This window comes from Zootoca vivipara, chromosome 1, assembly GCF_965207765.1.
Source record: "Zootoca vivipara chromosome 1, rZooViv2.hap1.1, whole genome shotgun sequence".
Taxonomy (NCBI): domain Eukaryota; kingdom Metazoa; phylum Chordata; class Lepidosauria; order Squamata; family Lacertidae; genus Zootoca; species Zootoca vivipara.
Window position 1 is genome coordinate 16,574,006 of NC_142582.1, and position 20,691 is coordinate 16,594,696.

At 42.3% G+C, this 20,691-nt stretch overlaps 1 protein-coding gene across 6 annotated transcripts in view; it reads right to left on the reverse strand.

Moving 5' to 3' along the window:
• The window catches only part of GULP1 (GULP PTB domain containing engulfment adaptor 1), a 171,611-nt gene that overhangs the window by 33,687 nt on the left and 117,233 nt on the right, over positions 1-20,691 (reverse strand). For all 6 annotated transcript variants that reach the window (XM_035135787.3, XM_035135821.3, XM_035135813.3 and 3 more), the window contains 2 exons: positions 8,448-8,519; positions 1,047-1,145 (listed from right to left, as the gene is read on the reverse strand). In XM_035135787.3, coding sequence (XP_034991678.2) covers positions 1,047-1,145; positions 8,448-8,519 — 171 coding nt within the window. The remainder of the gene's footprint in view (positions 1-1,046; positions 1,146-8,447; positions 8,520-20,691) is intronic.

Sequence of the window (20,691 nt, forward strand, 5' to 3'; positions counted from 1 at the left end):
TACTTCTGGCTAGTGTCATGGGAAAGCAGTTCTGGCTATCGAGAAAAATATGGCGCTTGTATGGGAGCTATTCTCCGCTTTAAGAATATGTGGCTCTCGTTCTTCATTAATATAAGAGTTTCTGGGATTGCCAGAATTCTCTGGGCCTTCCCTTTTTTGGCCTGGTGTCACGCACTGGTTCTCATTTCTCTTTAAAACACGCACACACACAAAAACAAGTGCTACTCTTGGTTCTTTGCATTCCTTCTAGATTTCTCCTTCATCATAGCCTTCCTGATAACTCACCTGTTACCCTGGTCAGTATTGCTCCTTTTCATCCACTTTGCAGGCAAATAAGAATTTGTCAAATAAGGTGTTTACTTCCCTTCGCTACATCCACAGGCCTTTTTAAATATTTCTTTGGAATATAAACCACACAGATTCATAGAATCATAGAGTTGGAAGGGACCCTGAGGATCGTTTAGTCCAATCCTCTGCAATGCAGAGATATGGGGATTGAACCTGCAATCTTGATGTTACCAGCACCGCATGCTAGCCAATTGAGCTATTGTGAAGTGAATTTCAGTTATTCCTTGGGTGCCTTTTCTCTGGGAGATTGATAGGAACATGACAGGCTGTAAGAGTTTCCCCTGCCCCTTGAATCATGTATTTCATCATTACCTCCACTCATATGGTGATCTCACTGGAAGAAGCAGGGAGGCAATTTTCTCCAATTTCTCTTTCCCCCACCCCCACCCCCAGAAAAGCTGCAGAGGGAATTGAAGGGGGGGGTGGAATGGCTGGATCCAATCCATTGCTCAGGAACTTCAAATAAGCAGAATTTAAAATATATATACTGTGTTGCAAATCTTGATTATGCAAAGTTTTATATCTGTTGTAAAATTATTCTTGGTAGTGGCCATGATGGGAGCTCATGTTTCATACCAGGCCTTCTGCTATTTTTGATTCTTGCTTGCCAATGAGACAGATAAATTTAATTTTATATATGCATTACATCAAATAGTCAGAATGCTAGAGGGAGAAGAGGGAGAAAAGAGGGTTCCTACCTTTGTTTTTGAATCTAGAATTTTCACTCCATATATTGAAATTTGCAACTCAACCTTTGGTGTTTTTTGACCTTCAGATTTCTTTATATGTCTTGCGAACTGAAAATGAGAAACAAAGGATCATGTAAGAATATTTATAGTTTAAATTTAACACTATTAATTACGCCATAGTACGTTCCTTTTTTGAAAATTGCTACAGCTCACAAGTTCCAAAGAAAACAATATCCATTTCCAGCTCTCTGTCTATGTCTCAGTTCCTCTGCTGCTCTGGTCACTGAGGTCAGTCAGTGAGACCTTCCTATGGGTGCCCCCTACATTAGTAGCAAGGCTTCTTTCAGCAGCCAATGCAGCTGTTTCAGGCCTGACTCTGCATTTATAGATTATGATTCATTGTAATACTCTCCAGGATCAGGGATGGACTTTGGTAATCTTTCATAATACAGTGCCCTGAGAAAGCCCAAAATTTGGTGCCCCCAAATGGATCCAGGTGACAGGCTGGGAGTCATTTTGGACTCACAGCTGTCCATGGAGGCGCAGGTCAATTCTGTGTCCAGGGCAGCTATCTACTAGCTCCATCTGGTATGTAGGCTGACACCCTACCTGCACACAGACTGTCTTGCCAGAGTGGTGCATGCTCTGGTTATCTCCCGCTTGGACTACTGCAATGTGCTCTATGTGGGGCTACCTTTGAAGGTGACCTGGAAACTACAACCAAACCAGAATGTAGCAGCTAGAATGCTGACTGGGAGCGGCCACCCAGACCACATAACACCGGTCCTGAAAGACTTACATTAACTCCTAGTGCGTTTGCAAGCACAATTCCAAGTGTTGGTGCTGACCTTTAAAGCCCTAAACAGCCTTGGCCCAGTTTACCTGAAGCAGTGTCTCCACCCCCATCGTTCAGCCCGGACACTGAGGTCCAGCTCCGAGGGCCTTCTGGCAGTTCCCTCACTGCGAGAAGTGAGGTTACAGGGAACAGGCAGAGGGCCTTCTCGGGAGTGGCTCCCGCCCTGTGGAACGCCCCCCCCACCAGATGTCAAGGAAATAAACAACAATCTGACTTTTAGAAGACATCAGAAGGCAGCCCTGTTTAGGGAAGTTTTTAATGTTTTATCAAGTTTTTATATTCTGTTGGGATCCACCCAGAGTGGTTGGGGAAACCCAGCCAGATGGTCGGGGTATAGATAATAATTATTATTATTATTATTATTATTATTATTATTATTATTATTACTTCTCAATTATGGTTCTTCTCAGTTTTGCGCCTCCTCAGCTTGGTGCCCTGTGCAGGAGAACTGCCCCCACGGCCCTAAATCTGGAGCTGACAGGATGGTGGGTTCAGTTTGTTTAGGCAAGCAGCTAAGACCTTTCTTTTATAAGTGAGGCATTACATTTTCAAACATGCCAGAGGCTTCATCTGGTAATGGGCACTATCGAAGAACTTCTTCTAATTTATTTGCTGCTTCACTTAATGTGATACAAAACAAAAAAAACCAAAACCCCAAAAAACAAAACCCGACCTCTTACATTATTTAGCCATTTTATCTCATGAGGTATGGGCCAAAACTCGTCTGCTCTTACATTGCACTGGGCAGCTTATATTGTTGGAACAAGTGCCTGGTTGGCTGCAGGATCTTCAAAATTGAGAAAGTTGATATGAAGACCGCTCCTAAACCCATCCTAAAATACTGTTGTTGCTGCCCCCGATTTGTTGCAGCAGAACCGGAAAGCAAATGAAGGGGAGCTGCCCATCACCTACAAGCCCTTGCTAGTGCTCAGTAGGAAAGAAGCAACAATGCTATTGAAGACAAGATGATGAGAGGGGCAACTTGCCAGACTCCAAAAGATTGAAATCTATTTTCTCCCTTGGGCTCCATCCTTTGTATGTTTCACACATTAGTCATTCTCCTGTTCCAGAACAATGGCATTCTTACCAACAGGCCGGCAATCTGTGTCTGTTTTAAGATTAGGGTTTACTTGAAGAGGCTCACTATGAAGCATTTTGAGCAACACCCATTTTATATATCTGTTTGATTAGAATAATGGAAAATGTTAACTTCGGGAACAAGAACAAAGAGTTCAAATGGAGCATTTTGGAAGCGTCTCTGTAACGGACATGCTATATCAGAAGATTCTCCTGGCATCCAAGTTCCCTCTGGTAACGATGATTTATACTATTTTTTTCACATCTGCGCAAAGCATTCCAAATTAACAGTACAACATTCGACAAGAGAATGTTGTATAATAGGAAACCTGATAACGCAACAAGGGTGTTTCTTTTCAAGAACATTAACAATTCCTGGCCCAATGTAACGACTTAGTACTGATAGCAGTGACATAAATCATAAACTGGAAGAGAAATAGAAAAGAATTAAGTCTGCCAAAAAAGTCTCTTTTTTGCTGTAGAACATTAGCACCACCTACTGGTGAAAATCTAATTATTTAGTGCCATGTGCAATAGTTTCATAAATTAATACGTTGTGAGGAGAGGGAAAGAGAATTAACACCTTGATGCCCCTACGATGTTGACTATTTTATCACTTGAATCATCAGTGGGCTTTTAAGTTGGACGCATCTTCAGCAGAGTTCAAGCAATTTTAACGTTTTAAAGTCAAGAGTGAGCAAACAACATTTCCGGAGGTGCAAAGCTACGCGGCCTTTTAGCAGCGAATGGACATTTGAGGTCATATAGTATTTCTGAGTATGTGCTCAACTCTTTGAAGCATCAAGGCCTTTGATGAAACACGTGCCTTGAACTTGGATCACAACCCAAATACACAGAAACATCAAAAAAGAGAGAGTAAGTATTAATTAGGCCCCAAGATTTATGATTAATTTCCTCTAATAGGAGCCTAAACACTTAAAATCATGTTCTCCTTCTTTCCCAATTAATTCAGTTCTTTTTGAAGTTGTGACACTGCTGTGGTTTCATGAAATTTTAATTGACATTTCTTTTAATAGCAATAACAATAATGAACAGATTGGAATACATCTTTATTTTTTACCATTAAGTATTCTCATGCAGCGCATGCTTTAAGCTGGATCACAGAAATTTTATGATGCATCTTTAGAGAGAATTAGAGTGGAGGAGCTTTTAAATTTAGCATGAATTGCTGGATATCATTCCGTTTCTCAGATTGCTACTCACCCCCGTCAGACTTTTAACTCTAACATTTAAGAATCAAGTTACAGGTAGGTAGCCGTGTTGGTCTGAGTCGAAGCAAAATAAAAAAATTCATTCAGTAGCACCTTAAAGACCAACTAAGTTTCTATTTTGGTATGAGCTTTCGTTTGCATGCACACGAAAGCTCATACCAAAATATAAACTTAGTTGGTCTTTAAGGTGCTACTGAATGAATTTTTTTATTTTGATTTAAGAATCAATTTCGAGTTTTTACTCATTCTACACTTTCTGCCACACCAGTTCAGCCACCTGAGATTTTATACAAAAATTGCCTATATAAAAAAATATGCCTATATCTAAAATATCCAGACATGCGGAAATATTCATACTGCTTGGGGTTCAATGTACAGTATTCATTCTTTGTTATAAGATGGATCAATTGAGTTAATCTCCCAAGTAATATGATCTGTGCTCCAAGGCTGAACAACAAGGGCAAAAGGTTCACAGCTCCTGCAATAACCGTGACACTGGAGAGTGCCAAAAACTGAGCCTCAGTGTCTTTTTAAAACCATTGCAAATATTTTTATTCCGGTTGTCTTTCTGCTATTAGGCATAAGTTCTTAAAACAATGGAATTTTTTTGCATCAGTTTTTTTCCATCATTGGAGGAACAATCCTGTTGCCTGCTATGAACTGTTGCAGTGCATACAGACACTGATGACAGATGCTGACGATTAAAAAATGATTTATGTGCCAGATGTAGTTTTTAGTTGCAAAAAAAAACACTTTTTAATGGGACATTGGGATCAAATAGGCTTATCCTTTAAAAAAGAAATAGATATTTGACTATGACTCTAGTGTATATATGAAACCGAGTCAAGGATTTGTTGACCACAGGATTGGTACCTGGAGTCAGCAATGACACTCGGTGTTCAATTCCTACGATGTCTCATAAATTCAGGGAAGCATATGGAAAGAATTAATGAAATGGTTTACACTTCCTTATCCTAATCTTTGCATCAACATAAAGCTGTTAACTGAGAATTTAAACCAGATTTGAGGATCATTTAGATATTATATATGACTTAGTGGTCAACAAGTCATAGGGTGCCTCAGGGTTCCGTCCTCTCCCCCATGCTTTTTAACATCTATATGAAGCCGCTGGGAGAGATCATCAGGGGGTTTGGGCTGGGTGTCCATCAGTATGCGGATGACACCCAACTCTATCTCTCTTTTAAATCAGAACCAGTGAAGGCGGTGAAGGTCCTGTGTGAGTGCCTGGAGGCGGTTGGAGGATGGATGGTGGCTAACAGATTGAGGTTGAATCCTGACAAGACAGAATTACTGTTTTGGGGGGGACAGGGGGCGGGCGGGGGTGGGGGACTCTCTGGTCCTGAATGGGGTCACTGTGCCCCTGAAGGACCAGGTGCGCAGCCTGGGAGTCATTTTGGACTCACAGCTGTCCATGGAGCCACAGGTTAACTCTGTGTCCAGGGCGGCTGTCTATCAGCTCCATCTGGTACGCAGGCTGAGACCCTACCTGCCCACAGACTGTCTCACCAGAGTGGTGCATGCTCTAGCTATCTCCCGCTTGGACTACTGCAATGTGCTCTATGTGGGGCTACCTTTGAAGGTGACCCAGAAACTGCAATTAATCCAGAATGCGGCAGCTAGACTGGTGACTGGGAGTGGCCGCCGAGACCACATAACACCGGTCCTAAGAGTCCTACATTGGCTACCAGTACGTTTTCGAGCACAATTCAAAGTGTTGATGCTGACCTTTAAAGCCCTAAATGGCCTCGGTCCTGTATACCTGAAAGAGCGTCTCCACCCCCATCATTTAGCCTGAGATCCAGCGCCGAGGGCCTTCTGGTGGTTCCCTCACTGTGAGAAGCAAAGCTACAGGGAACCAGGCAGAGGGCCTTCTTGGTAGTGGCACCCGCCCTGTGGAACGCCCTCCTATTGGAGGTCAAGGAGATAAACAACTACCTGACATTTAGAAAACACCTAAAGGCAGCCCTGTTTAGGGAAGTTTTTAATCTGTGATATTTTAATGTATTTTGTTATTTATTGGAAGCCGCCCAAAGTGGTGGGGGAAACCCAGCCAGATGGGTGGGGTATAAATAATAATAATAACAAGTGCATAGGAAGATTAAGACTGATATTTACTAAGAAACTGGATGGCCAAATGATCTTATCATTCTTTCCCACATAGCGTTCTTCCCACTCTCACATAATGTAAAATGCAAATTAACTGTCAGCAATGATTTTTTTGCCTAAAGCAAAACTGGAAATAAATGTTGTGGTTTCTCCTCCAACAAACAGCATGAGGAATTCTGAAGGAAGCAAAAAGTATCTGCAAAAAAACTAGTGAAACATATTGGGGAGGACAGCTGTGGTGCAAAGCAGTAATGTGGAAATTCTTCCTTGAGCATTCAAAAGAAAATTTTTGTGCAAATCATTTTTTGCATTACTTCTGCTTTCTCCCCACTGCTTCTACAAAAAAATCAATGTCCTTGTGCAGGAGGTAACTGGAGAAAGAAAAGGATCACAGATTGGTGTCCGCCTACCTGATACTCAGCTAAAAAAATGATTTTCCTGCACCTGATCACCATTCCTGCCTGCTCATTCGCTTCCATGCAAAGGTAAAAGTGCAGAGAGTGCTCAGCAGGGGAAGAAGGGCCAATAGCAACAAGGGCAAAGCGTGAATCTCATTTTCATTTGGACGTGAACTTAAAAGGGGTTGCAAATGACTTCAAAACAGTGGCCACTTATCTGGGACTGGGGGAGGGATGGTTTGCGATCCACTGCAGTCCAGTCCCCAGGGCTATCTTCATCCTGGCATGACCATTGGGGGATGTGGGAACCTCCCCCTGCAGTCACCCAGAATGCCACAAAAAGCGAGTTTGAACGGGCCAATCAGATAAGAAGGGACCGCTGGCTTGGGCTGCATACCTGGTTTCAGTCAGATCCACCCATTCAATTTAAAAGCAGACGGTTCCAGGCCTTAGCCTGTTTAGATCATGTGGGGTGGAACCCCCTGCTTAAACTTTGCAAGCATCGCTGGTGGAAAAGCAGTGGAGACTGAGGAAGCAAGTCAACATGAAAGGAAATAACACAAAAGGATTACAAGATCCACTGAGCAGCACCTGCACCTGAACAGAGCAAAAAGATCCAATTCCTAGTGCACCCGGAGTGAAGGATCCCTAAACTTATTTCTGCTTCTCATAATTACAATTTGACATTTGTGGGATTGTTAACAGTTGGCTGTTTTTTCAGGACACTGTTCTTCTCTGTATGAAAGCCTGCATGTTTTCCTGCAGTGAACTCAGGTGAAAATCACAGCACAGGTATATTGCAAGTGTGCGCCAAGTCCTTTAGTTACAAGCACATTGTGAGGGGCAAACATCAAGGCCACCGTGTCTCTGTAAGTCATTGCAAAAAGTCCCAGCAGCAATGAATCAGGTCAGGCTGGGTGACACCCTTCTATTCTTAGTATGCAGAGATACAGCAAAAACTGGGGGGAAATCAGAAAAAGGAAAGCTGAGAGAAATAGGATTATGGAGAGGGGAGGAATTGTTAGGATGCATTCCAGCCAGCCTGCAGAGTGAGACGTTTGGGGAAACAGAGATAAGAGGGTGGGACCCCCTAAAGCTGTGTCCAATGAGAGGACAATATAGATTTGGAGGAAGGAGGCCCCACACTTGGAGTAGAGAAGGAAAACAAGAAGAAACATGGGATACTGGAGTGAAGGTCTGGAACAAAAGGTACTAGTAATAATAATATTTTTTTGTTTATACCTCGCCCTCCCCAGTCGAAACCGATTAGTGTAATGTATGGAAGGGGGCCACGACTTCAGTTATTAAAAAAGGAAATATGAATTGTTGTAGGAAGGCTCCACACAATATATAGTGGTACCTCGAAAGTCAAACGGAATCCATTCGGGAAGTCTGTTCGACTTCCAAAACATCCGGAAACCAAGGAAGCTCCTGCAGCCAATCAGAAGCCACAGAACCCGCGTCGGACGTTTGAGTTCCAAAGAACGTTCGCAAACCGGAACACCCACTTCCAGGTTTGTAGCGTTCGGGAGCCAAAACATTCGACTTGCAAGGCATTCAGGATCCAAGGTACGACTGTACGCTGAAGGAAGAGTATATTGGTGTTCTGAGATTTTCTAGCAGGGGGTGGATAAACATAGAGGGAATGCAACACATATGTTTAGAACAGATCGGGCATTGCTTCTAACTGTATCTAGTAAAATTAAGAAGAGTTTCCTACCTTAAGTTTTCTAACAGCATCTCTCACGACTTCTGTGCCTTTAGGTTGCTCCACTTCTGTACTGCCAAGAAACTGAAAACATTGTAATTTGTGAGAAAAGTAGTGAAATACTTGTTACCTCTTTTTTATTAAAAAAAATGCCTTTGAAATAACTGTATTGAATTTGTATTAATTGTATTGAATTTGTATTAATTGTATTGAATTTGTATTAATTGTATTGATTTGGTGACAATTTGTTAAAAACTATAGAAAATCAATAAAAATAATTGGCAAAAAAAGAAAGAAAAGAAATAACTAGCCAGAATTGTAGCTGCAAACTCTTTCTCTCTGGGGAATATGTAAGTATAAAGACACACAAACATATTTCCACTTATGCTAAAAGTTTTTAACTTACATTAAAATATTTTTGCTTCATTTTACAGATTTCTACATGCTATTTCATAATCCTTATTTTCATAATTAAAATTTAAAAAAATCCTTCAGTAGCACCTTAAAGACCAACTAAGTTTTTATTTTGGTATGAGCTTTCGTGTGCATGCACACTTCTTCAGATACACAATTAATTAAAAAAAACACAATGTTTCTCTTCTTGTAATCCTCACTACCTTGGAGATGGCATGACTTTTAGCAATGCATGTAACGGCAACAAATGCCATGGCATTATATTAGGTTATATATTTATTTATTTATTTTTAAATCAGAGTGTGCCTAAAGTTTGGACTCTTTCCAACACTGGCAGCTTGAACAGAGCCACAAAACTAATGAACCCGTCTTAAAACATGCTGTGCCAGCATGAAGTGTAGGGCCAACACATTAGCATAATTCACAATGTTGTGCCAGCATTCCTGGCACTTATACTGGCACAAATGTTCAGGATCAAGGTGAAACCCAAAAAGCTCTCAATGGTACATTCACTGTGCAGTGGGAAATGAAGACTTCAGTAGCAATCATAACACCTTGCTTAAGCACATTATTACTTATATACAAAAAACCCTCAAGGTCTCTGGTCCAACCCTACAATTTTACGGTTAAGTCCAGTCAATGTGACTATGGGGTTGTGGCGCTCATCTCGCTTTCAGGCCAAGGGAGCCAGCATTTGTCCACAGATATCTTTCCAGGTCATGTGGCCAGCATAACTAAACTACTTCTGGCGCAACAGGACACCATGACGGAAACCAGAGCGCACGGAAACGCTGTTTACCTTCCAACCACAGCAGTACCTACTGGTATTTATCAACTTGCACTGGTGTGCTTTCAAACTGCTAGGTTGGCAGGAGCTGAGACAGAGCAACGGGAGCTCACCCTGCCACGGGGATTTGAACCGCCAACCTTCCGATCAGTAAGTCCAAGAAGCTCAAGGGTTTAGACCACAGCGCCACCCCGCTCTTAAACCAGACGAATTTGTCTTACACCAGACAAATGAGGAAAGGATGAACATGCACAATTGCCTTAATCCATAGATCATGGGTGGGTAGCCTGAGGCAGTGGTGCACAAAATGTACAATAGAGTGGCACTTTGATTCCTTTGGCTTGTCGAAAAGATTGGCCATGGCCACCACAGATCCTTCTTTTGGCAGAACAGGAGGAGGAAAGAGTAAGAATTGTTCTTTCCCCCAAATGTGTGGGTGAGCATTATGGGACGCATCAATAAACTTAACTGCTCTTTTCACTTTGGTCCTTAAGCCTATTCTGAGAAACAAGAACCACATTTCTGTGCTCAGTTAACACAGAAGCTTCATGCAAGCAGATGAATAGTGTGGTGGTTAATGTAGCTACAATGGACTAAGACCACTGCAAACTTTTTTTTAAAAAAGTGTTTCCTCTCCACAGCATCCCTCACTAAACCCAGGGTTTCCAGAAGAAATGTACAACTTTTACTCTGACGCATGAGCTATGTGTTTTTATATTGAGCGTTGATTTAAGTAGTACAGATATGTAAACCAGCATTTCCATCAGTTTCCATAGTAAAAACACTTTCAGCAAGTAGCCTGGGCACTGACACAAGGTTTTCATTCATTTCTAAATAATCTACATTCCCCAGAAAAGAATTAAACATAACATATTTATTTTAAATACTACCAACACCTTTCCATCCGGTCGCTGGATAATTGCTTTTGAAAACTTTGAATTATAAAGAAAATTCAGGTGATGAATGTATCTTGAAGAAATAAAATAAGAAAGGTGGCATTCATTTATTTAATCAGAAACAGTGTGCCACAGGCTATTTCAACATTTGTAGAAGCTGAATGAACTAATCACAATTTTTTTTGTGAAGCATCAGATCTCATGGAAAAAATTCACCTTTTAACACAGATAAGCACACAGAACTCCACTGCTGTGAATTTAACAGGCTTGTGGACACACACAAATGTGTGGAATCACAGCTAAATGGAGCATTTAGTAAATAAAAGAGGTATTGCATGTGTCATATATAATCTCAAACATAATTTCTATAGTAGTAAGGCTAATTGGCTATTTTTAAAAATGTTGTTGCTATATTACAGATTCAGATTCATAGTAACTTTATTTAGCCATTTCCTCATAATTTCAAAAACACTTATGTTCTCTTATTTCCCCCCCTTCCAAATACATTAAAAACTCATCAGTTTGGTATATTAATAGCTCCATTAGATTCCTTCCACCCCAACCCCAACCCCCCCAATCCCACACTCTAGGGAGAAGTCTATTGGTATTTTTTTTGCCAAAAGCAAATTGGACTAACTTCATCAACTACACTTAATGCGAAAATAAGTGCACCAGTTGTTTAGCTTCATCAGAGTTGTGTGCTCTGTTTCTTCCCTGTGTGCATTTAATTATTTTTCTTCTTTCCTCATTCGATCTTCATGTTTGCTTCACCCGCTTCCTGGAATGCAGGGATAATGTTCCAGGCTACAGTATTTCTGAAATTATGTATATGAGCACTTGGTAGTGATCAAGACCCAATATTGGGAGACAACTGCTCTGAACTCTAAAGAGGAACTGTGAAATGGGCAATATGGGTTAATCAATTTTAAGAAACCAGAGATGATGGGGTATTTTTTGGTAGATTTGAAACTTCTTCAGGTGTTCATCCTATGCAAACAAAAATGAGGAGGGGTGAGGAAACTTTTTGGCCTGATGGGGCTGACCTTTATCTCCTCCCACCCCTGTCAGCAAACTCTGACAGCTGGACAGGACAATAATCTGATATCAAACTGACTGACACCTGTTGACTGACCCGAAGGGATGGGAAGAGATCGTGTGACCAGCTAGTGGGTACAGAGTTCAATCCTGCTTTCTGCAGGGACCAGCTGTGTGGGCAGCCAATCTAGACACATTGCTACCTGTTCCACCCTTAACATCACATATTATGTCACCTGAAGGCATGGTTCATGGGAAATGGCCTGATGAACCAAATTTGGCTGTGGGATGCAGGTTCCTCACTGTAGGTGTAGAAAAAGAGAGTGTATCTGCATCAGCCCACGTGCCCAACTGCACATGCCCATCAATGTTAGGGGTGAAGCTGACAGGTATGCTCTCATCTCTGCACACACTGTCAAACAGTAAGAGCTGTTCGACAGTGGAATTTGCTGCCAAGGAGTGTGGTGGAGTCTCCTTCTGTCAGGAATGCTTTGATGGTGTTTCCTGCTTGGCAGGGGGTTGGACTGGATGGCCCCTGTGGTCTCTTCCAACTCTATGTTTCTACATCCAGGCTGAATGCAAGAATTGAGGACCTCAGTACCTCAATTCCATATGCCGCTTTCCATATGAACAACCTACCCAGACCCTGAGATCATCTTCTGAGGCCCTCTTTGTGTGCCTCCTCCTCGAGAGGTTCGGAGGGTGGCAACACAAGAACAGGCCTTTCCTGCAGTGGTTCCCCTTCTGTGGCATGCTCTCCCCAGGGAAGTTCGCCAGGCACCTTCATTATATACCTTTAGGCGCAAGGCAAAAACGTTCCTTTTTAACCAGGCCTTTGGTTGATTTGATTGACATCCTATACACTTTTAAAATGTGGGGTTTTTGGGGGGGGTTATTGGGTTGTAGTTTTTATTTTCATTATATCTTTTGTGGTTTTTGTTTTTATTTTATTCTGTGAACCGCCTGAGACATCTGTGTATAGGGCGGTCAACAAACAAACAAACAAACAAACAAATGTTCTTAGTGCTCTGGCAGTTCTCATTTAAGATACAGTGGTACCTTGTTTGTCGAACGTTATCCGTTCTGGAAGACTGTTTGACTTCCGAAACGTTTGACAACCGAGGTGGAAAGGGCGGTCGGCAAAGTCAATGGAGAAAAAAGAAGAAAAACACAGTGGAAGCCGTTCGACTTCTGAGGCACGTTCGAACTTCCAAGTTTTCGGCATTTGGGTTCTGAAACCTTCAGCTTCTGAGATGTTCGAAAACCGAGGTACCACTGTATCTGAAGAGGGATCCAGGTGGCTGAGCCTATGTACTGCTCTGCTATTTCAATGAGTTGTAAAATCACAGCACAAATGTGTCACAGTCCATTGTGCTATTCCTGACCTTTTTTCCCCTCGGCATTCTTGAAACTGGGATACACAAATTGTATTATTCGAACTCGTTTTCAAAAGGAAAACATGAGACAATTTTCACGGCAATTCATACGGCTCTGAAAAAGTGAAGTCTAGGCAGGTTCTTTTCCATACAAATGTGACAAACGAATACTTTTGCAAAACTTACTAATGCACCAGATCTGCAACCCATAACATGTTTTCCTGCGTTACTTCTGGAACAGATGTTGGGCTTAAGTGGGAGCCCACAAAACTTGACTCTTTGTAGGAATGTTTAGCTTTTTTATGCTCCACCAATAACTGAAGCATTACTTTAAACAGATTTCTAATTCTGACAATGTTTCATTTATTTTTTTTTGAAATCCAGTACAAAGTTTGGGAATGGTATTTGGATAACTCAGCCAGAGATTTGGGCCATATAAGAACTGCGTGTAAATCCTTCTCTTCCAGTAGAGAGCAGTGTAGGATTTGCTACTAAGATGATAGTAACTGCTTCTTTACCCCTAACTTACAAAATTATTTATCAAGTTTTACAATGACTTTTAAAGCCTTTGAAACACTGAATGCTAATAATTTTGTGGTATGTGTACAGCCATGACAGAAGTAAAAACAACAAACAGTCCTGTGATACCTTAAAAATAACAAAACTATTGCAGTATATTGTTTTGCGGACTGGAGCCACCTAATCAGACCTATGAAGTATTATCATTTGTTACCAGATGATATATTGATCCAAATCCTTCTCTCTGTAACCATGTAAACTGTTGGGTCAAAAAGCCAAGAAATGCAAGAGGGCCATTGGGTCTGGAATAAAAGTATCTCCTGACTCCATAAAGCAGAAAAGAAGGCAGTTTGAATTTTACTCAGAAAGCCTGCTGCCAAAGATTGATAAACGGGCTCTCTTTTTCATCACTGAAGTTAGGAAGAAAGTTGATTTATGACTGGATGAAAGCAAAGCATCTCTGATCCTGCAACACTAAGCTAATGCAAGATGGAAAAGGGGGGGGGGGACTGACTGGTTCTTGGAAACCAAACAAGGAAACAGAATCCAAGAACCATTTGAAGTGCATGCTGGGGGTGGGGGTGGGGTGGGAAACAGCTTCAGATTAAAAAACAGACAACCAGAAAGGCAGAATATGAATCTTAGTAATAAGCAAAAATGTATACTGTATATTTTGACCCTGTATGGATGACATGCTTGAACCAAATCAGGGGGGCCAACTTGAATAAAATATTGGGGGGGGGCAGGTAAGTCCTGTCCCATGTAATCAATCATTGTCATTTAAATGGCAATGCCTATCAACTGGGGGGAGGCTCAAATATTTTAGAGGGGAGGTGAAGGGACCTTGGCCCCTAGGAGTTGGTTCCTATGATCCAAACCAAGTTTCAGAGCAAATGTGAAGGCTCCTGGAGAGAAAACGATGACTACTTTGCCCCTCCAGGCCACAATTCCATGAGTATTCACATGATGAAGGCTCAGGACAACACTGAGCACCTGGAATGGCTTGCAGAGTCATGGTTAATAAAGGGTACAACTCTGCCATGGATAAGATAAGGTTATCTGAAGAAGTCAAGATGTCAAGACTGAGTATACCTGTTAGCCGATGTCAGGAAAGAGTGAGAAGTGATAGGCAGAAATGCTCTTAGAAGAAGAAAAATGAGTCAGTTACTGGCAGAGGAGCAACAAGGTTGAAACCAAGCACAGAATAAGAGCGCCAGAGATTTGAGAAGACCAGGGGCTTTTTGCTTAAGCAAAGAGTCCCAAGCTGTTCTATAACTTATTTATAACAAGTGTTGGTAAATAGTCAGAGTGCTATTTATTGATTTGATCTCTCTTTATCCCTCTTTTCGGTCCATTGTCATCTCCCAAAGCAGCTCACTTCAATTAAAAACAAAGATACAGGCACCAATATTGTGCTTACAAAGGCACACAAGGGAAAGGAAGTGGAAGGATGATGCAAAGTGGAAAGGCTGCTCTATCAGAACTATTTGCTGAGCTGCAAGTGCAGCCAAGATGGATGAGCGGTACCCACATTAGCATGCCCCAAAAGTCCGGGGAAAGAGATGCATCTTCACTCGCCAAAGAAATGCAGTTTGCCTTTACACAGTCTGAAGGTGTGTGCAGGGAAGTCCCTTAGAAAAGAGAGCTCATTGCTGTTCCTGCAGTGAACCTTGCCTTCCTTAACATTTGTACTGCTTTTGACAGATGTACTTACGGTATCAGCTAAACGAACCCCGGCTTGAGTTGTCTGTTTTCCACCTCCTTCTATTCTTTAGGCTGCTTTCCCAGGTTTTTCAAAGTACACGTTTGCATGTTTATCCAGCTTTATGGCTGTTTTTTATCTTCATGTTGTTGCTTTTTAAACACATTCATAGTAGGCACACTCAAGATGTCAACAACCTAATTCCAGCCAATAAAGTATACAGCTGGGGACAGCCTCAAATTATAGAACAACTTTCCCTTGAGTCAAACCTCGGAAAAAATATTGTTTGGGGTATGAATAAACCCCAGCAATTGTACTTCCACTGAAGCTCCACAGTTCAATTTATGTTAGTCTGGATGTTCCCCGTAAAGGTAAAGGGACCCCTGACCATTAGGTCCAGTTGTGACCAGTTCTGCGGTCGCGGCACTCATCTCGCATTATTGGCCGAGGGAGCCAGTGTACAGCTTCCAGGTCATGTGGCCAGCATGACAAAGCCACTTTTGGCGAATCAGAGCAGCACACGGAAACGCTGTTTATCTTCCCGCTGTAGCAGTACCTATTTATCTACTTGCACTTTGAAGTGCTTCTGAACTTCTAGGTTGGCAGGAGCTGGGACCGAGCAACAAGAGCTCACCCCGTCGCAGAGATTCGAACCGCCGACCTTCTGATTGGCAAGCCCTAGGCTCTGTGGTTTAACCCACAGCGCCACCTGTGTGTCAATGGCTCATGCAGACAAGTGCTAATGAGTCTAATTCACAGAATTCTAAAAGAGAGTTTTGTCAAAGCAAGTGGATAATATATAATCAAAGCAGAGGGAAAGGAAGCTTGGAAGGACCACATATAGCTTATTGCTTCTGGGAACATTAATTTTGTTCTATTTCTTTGTGCACAAATAACTGTGATTCATTTCCTTTTTTAAGCCGAGCCAATAAATGTATCATTGACTAGCCTAATCACAATGGCTATTTCAAATCAATAGCATGGAGGAACCACATAACCAAGCCCTGGCACAATTAATTGAAACCAAATGTACAAAACTCAGTGAAGCTTTAGATAAAAACCATGTCCCATCTACTAAGCTACTCTGGTTTTCTTCAGGAAGAAAATAATAAAGGATTCCCCCCCATACAACTGCTGACTTTTCTTTTTGCAGCTTATAAGATATGTTTTCTTCTAAGATAAGGATACTGGTGTCGTTTGACAAGAAAGAGTACCTACGTTTGAATAGAAATTTATGACAATGGCATTTGAGTGCTTCTTAGCAAGTCATTAGGAATGCTTTTGAAGTTACTGTTTCAATCTTTAGATGGTGACTGGGGGAATAAGGGCTGCAATCCAATGCATAAATAGACTGTTTCATTCCCTTACCTTCAATGCGATTTAAGCAGCACTGAAGCCATGGTGATACACTTGAATTGCCCCTCCATTTGAGCCAATGTATTTAAATGATCCTCACCAAGCATGGAACAACTTGCCTGCCTGAAGAGGTGTTAAGGATTTAAAGGCAAACTAATGTTTAAAGAAGGTATTTTATAATTACCTGCTTTACTCATCCTTTTTACAGAAACAACACAATATACTTCCTGTACACTGCAGTGCATTTTATTGATGATAATATTAAAACTGCATTCAAATATTTTTTTTAAGTATTTCTCCTCCTCAGGCCAACACTGGGGCTGTGAGATAGGGGGCACAACATGTCCTATCAAGTCAGTGACCGTGTGGGGTGGCAAAGTGTAAGGCAGGGGTTGGCAAACTAAGGCCCGGGGGCCGGATGCGGCCCACCAGGCTCGTTAATCCAGCCCGTGAACCTTGTAGACCCTGCCGCACGCTCCGTCAGTCCCCGTGCTAAACCGGCGCGGTACGGAGGCCTCCCTGTGTGGGGACTGACTTCCGTGATGCTGGTGTGGCTTCAGATTGGCTGCAGGAAGCTCCTGCAGCCAATCCGAAGACGCGAGTGCCTCTGAGCGATGCCCCTTCCTTCCCACTGAGGCGACCGCGTATGGCCAAGAGCCGAGCGGGAGGAAGCGGCGGTGGGGAGGAGTAATAGCAGGTGAAGTGAGACAGTGGGAATGTGTTGAAGCGAGCAGCAGCAGGCAACGTTACTCAGACAAAGCCCATTACACTCATAGAGTGTAGTGGCGTTTGCAGACGAGCTCAAAAGAAATCTGGGAGGGGGTGGGTTGTAGTTGGGCTGAGTCACGGGGCGTGCCATTGAATTGATTGACAGCAGCATTTTACTTAACGCCCACGTTGCTTTCGGTTTCCCTCACTCGGAAAAAGGCCTTCAAATCTCCCGCCCGCCCGCTGCTGCTTTTAGGCCTAGTCGACACTGCTTGCCCATTCGCGGGAGTCACCTGTATTCAGGGGCCCAGTAGGAATTTTGCCACTTGGCTGATTGGCTGTTGCCATTTGGTTTTTGCCTACTGACAAGCAAATTGTCACAACTTGTTAGGTTGGCCGTTAGGCTTTGCTTAAAATGGTATAGTAGGGGCATGGCATAAAAAATGCCTACCCCCCCTTACTTGCTCCTTATAGAAGTATTCCGTTAAAGGAATCCTGGGGCTCAGGGACTCTAGTCCATCATCCTGCCATAGGCAAGGATGGTGCGTCCATTACAGAGCCGAGCCTTGGGGAACACTCCTTGGGGGAAGGAGAGTGCTTGCGAACCGTACCTCCAATCTCTTGGGGTGTTTACTTGACTTACCGACCATTAGGTAAGTCGGAGCTGGTCCTGACCCAAATGGGTCAGATGGAATTGGTCCTGCCCAACCAGGGCAGATGGTATGGTCCTGACCCAATGGAGGTCAGATGGAAATGGACCTGTCCCTTAGAGAGGACAGATGGATTAACCAAAGCCTAAGCCAACACTCAGAATTAAAATGTATTTTGAATAAAGTTGTGGCCAAAATAATGCCAAAAATCCCAACCTAAAATATCGTGTCAGTTGTGAGTTATTTTGGGATTTCTGGGAGCTTTGTCACGCAAATAATAATAATGCACTTGCCACACAGAAGGGGTGATACCGGTATAAGCCAGATATCTACTGGGCAATACTTAGTTCTTGCCAGTTATTCTCAAGACCCCAAATTCAGAAAATGCTGAAACCTTGCACCCAGGCAGTCCCCAGGCACAGGGGGAAGCAGCATGGCCTGAGGCTAGTTAATACATTCTCAGATGCTGAGAACAAGCAAGAGCAGGGAACAGCTATGCCAACCATGTGAGCTCCCCAGAGGATCTGATTAGCTTCTGTTGGAAGCATAATGCTGGATGGTCCATAGGCCTGATTCTTTCAGTGCCTGAATCACTGCATGCACCCACTTCATGGAACCTTGCCATTAATCCATCATTGTTGTTTAGTCGTTTAGTCGTGTCCGACTCTTCGTGACCCACCCCATGGACCATAGCACGCCAGGCACTCCTGTCTTCCACTGCCTCCTGCAGTTTGGTCAAAATCATGTTCGTAGCTTCGAGAACACTGTCCAACCATCTCGTCCTCTGTCGTCCCCTTCTCCTAGTGCCCTCCATCTTTCCCAACATCAGGGTCTTTTCCAGGGAGTCTTCTCTTCTCATGGGGTGGCCAAAGTATTGGAGCCTCAGCTTCAGGATCTGTCCTTCCAGTGAGTATGATTCCATGCATACCAATATTGTATACTAATAAACTATATAATAAATAATATTTGGCTCTCTCATAGACTAGCCACCAAAGAGGCAATTGTGGAATCCCCTTGGCCTATAGAGCAAGATGAGAACCACAACCCCAGAGTCATCTGCGATTGGAGCTAACGGTCTTTAAGTTCCTTTTAGATTATTTTAGGGCACCCTCAGAAGGTTGTTTTCAGCTGCACAGTGAATCTCCATCTGTGAATACTATTCTTTCCCTGCACAAGCCACCTTAATTAACACCGCGTCATGCTGTTACAATTCTGTTTCTTTCACATCTCACTGACAGTGTGAACTAGTATGACTATATTATGCAATCTAGCTTCTTAAATCCAAGTATTTGAAAAGACCATTTATTAATTAGCATTCTGACTTTCATTTACATTTTTAAAAATTTTTTAAAAAGGAAACCTGGTTCCCCACAAATAATAGTTTTAATAGTTTTCAAAACTCCTCCTAGTTGTGAAGCCAGTTCCCAGGTTTTATGAGATTCAGCTCTTAAACAAACTCAAAATGTGTGGGAAATAGGAGCTCTCTAATAAACTTATGCTTCACACACACACACACATATATATATATGCACGCGCGCACACACATACACACACACGACAGCAAAAATTGTTGGTTCATAAAATGTTAAAATATACATTATGGCATTGCACTAAGAAGACTCTTCCTCAGTGCCTATGGCTATGTGTTTTGTGCAATTACCAAAAAGCTAATGTACCATAAGCATTGTATGAATGAGCCAGTAACATGGGACTACAGGACATTCTCCCTACTGTATTTCTCTGCAGGAAAGGAACCTGCAGATGTCTGTCTGTTCATTTTGGAATATCAATTACATTAACATGACTCAGTTCCTTACTGGGCCATCCCTCATTGCTGGTCCCCTAACTTGCATATATTGATTTCCGTACTTCACACTTCTTCATTTGTGTCCCAAACTGATCTCATTGCCTTTGGCTGAGGGACACACCATGACCTATATTTAAAAGCACCCCTTATCACAAATTAGTCACACAGCACCTTTGTGTCTTTGTATCAAGTAACACTTTCAATTTGCTTAGATCTCATTTGATGCTTAACTCTCCTCATTTCTCAGCCAGAGGTCACCTTATTGTTCCCGCTTCCAGCTCAATTACCATTACTGGCAAATCTCTTAGTAATCTGTCTACCTTGCCATTATTCAGAACAGCTGTGTTATCTCACACTTTAAGCTTATTGATTTTCCTGTAAACCCGAGAGGTGGAAATATTTCCCTTTAACATTACCGCAACACTTAGTTGTCAAATCAACTTTCTGCAGGGTTTTCTAACTGTGTAGCATTTGATCAAGTTGAAAACGTTAGGAAATGAGGATGTAAAATAGACCTACTTCACTAACATGTCAGTTATGTAACCGATATGTCCCTGCTTACCTGTCTTAGTATTTTAGAGCAGCCTTCCCCAACTTGCTGCTCTTCAGGTGTTTTGAACTACAACTCCCATGTCCCTGCTAGCAGGGCCAGGCTGATTGGAGCTGAGTCAAAAACATCTGAAAGGTACCAGGTTTTAGAAGGCTATTATATGGAGAGAGCAGTATGAACAACTGGATTTGTATCCTGAACTCCCCACCCCCTGCAAGTTGGATTCTTCAGGCTATTTCACCTCAATGATTTTAAGGGCTCCACAACTGGCCATGAAAGCACAAACTCTAGAGCTTGGGAATGAATTGAATGTTGCCAAATTGGCTTTGTGCTCCCCCCCCCACAAAAATAGAACACCAGAGCACATTTCCTTCAGAGCAAACAATTCTAATAATAATAATAATAATAATAATAATAATAATAATAAATTATTTAAGGGATCCAGGTGGCGCTGTG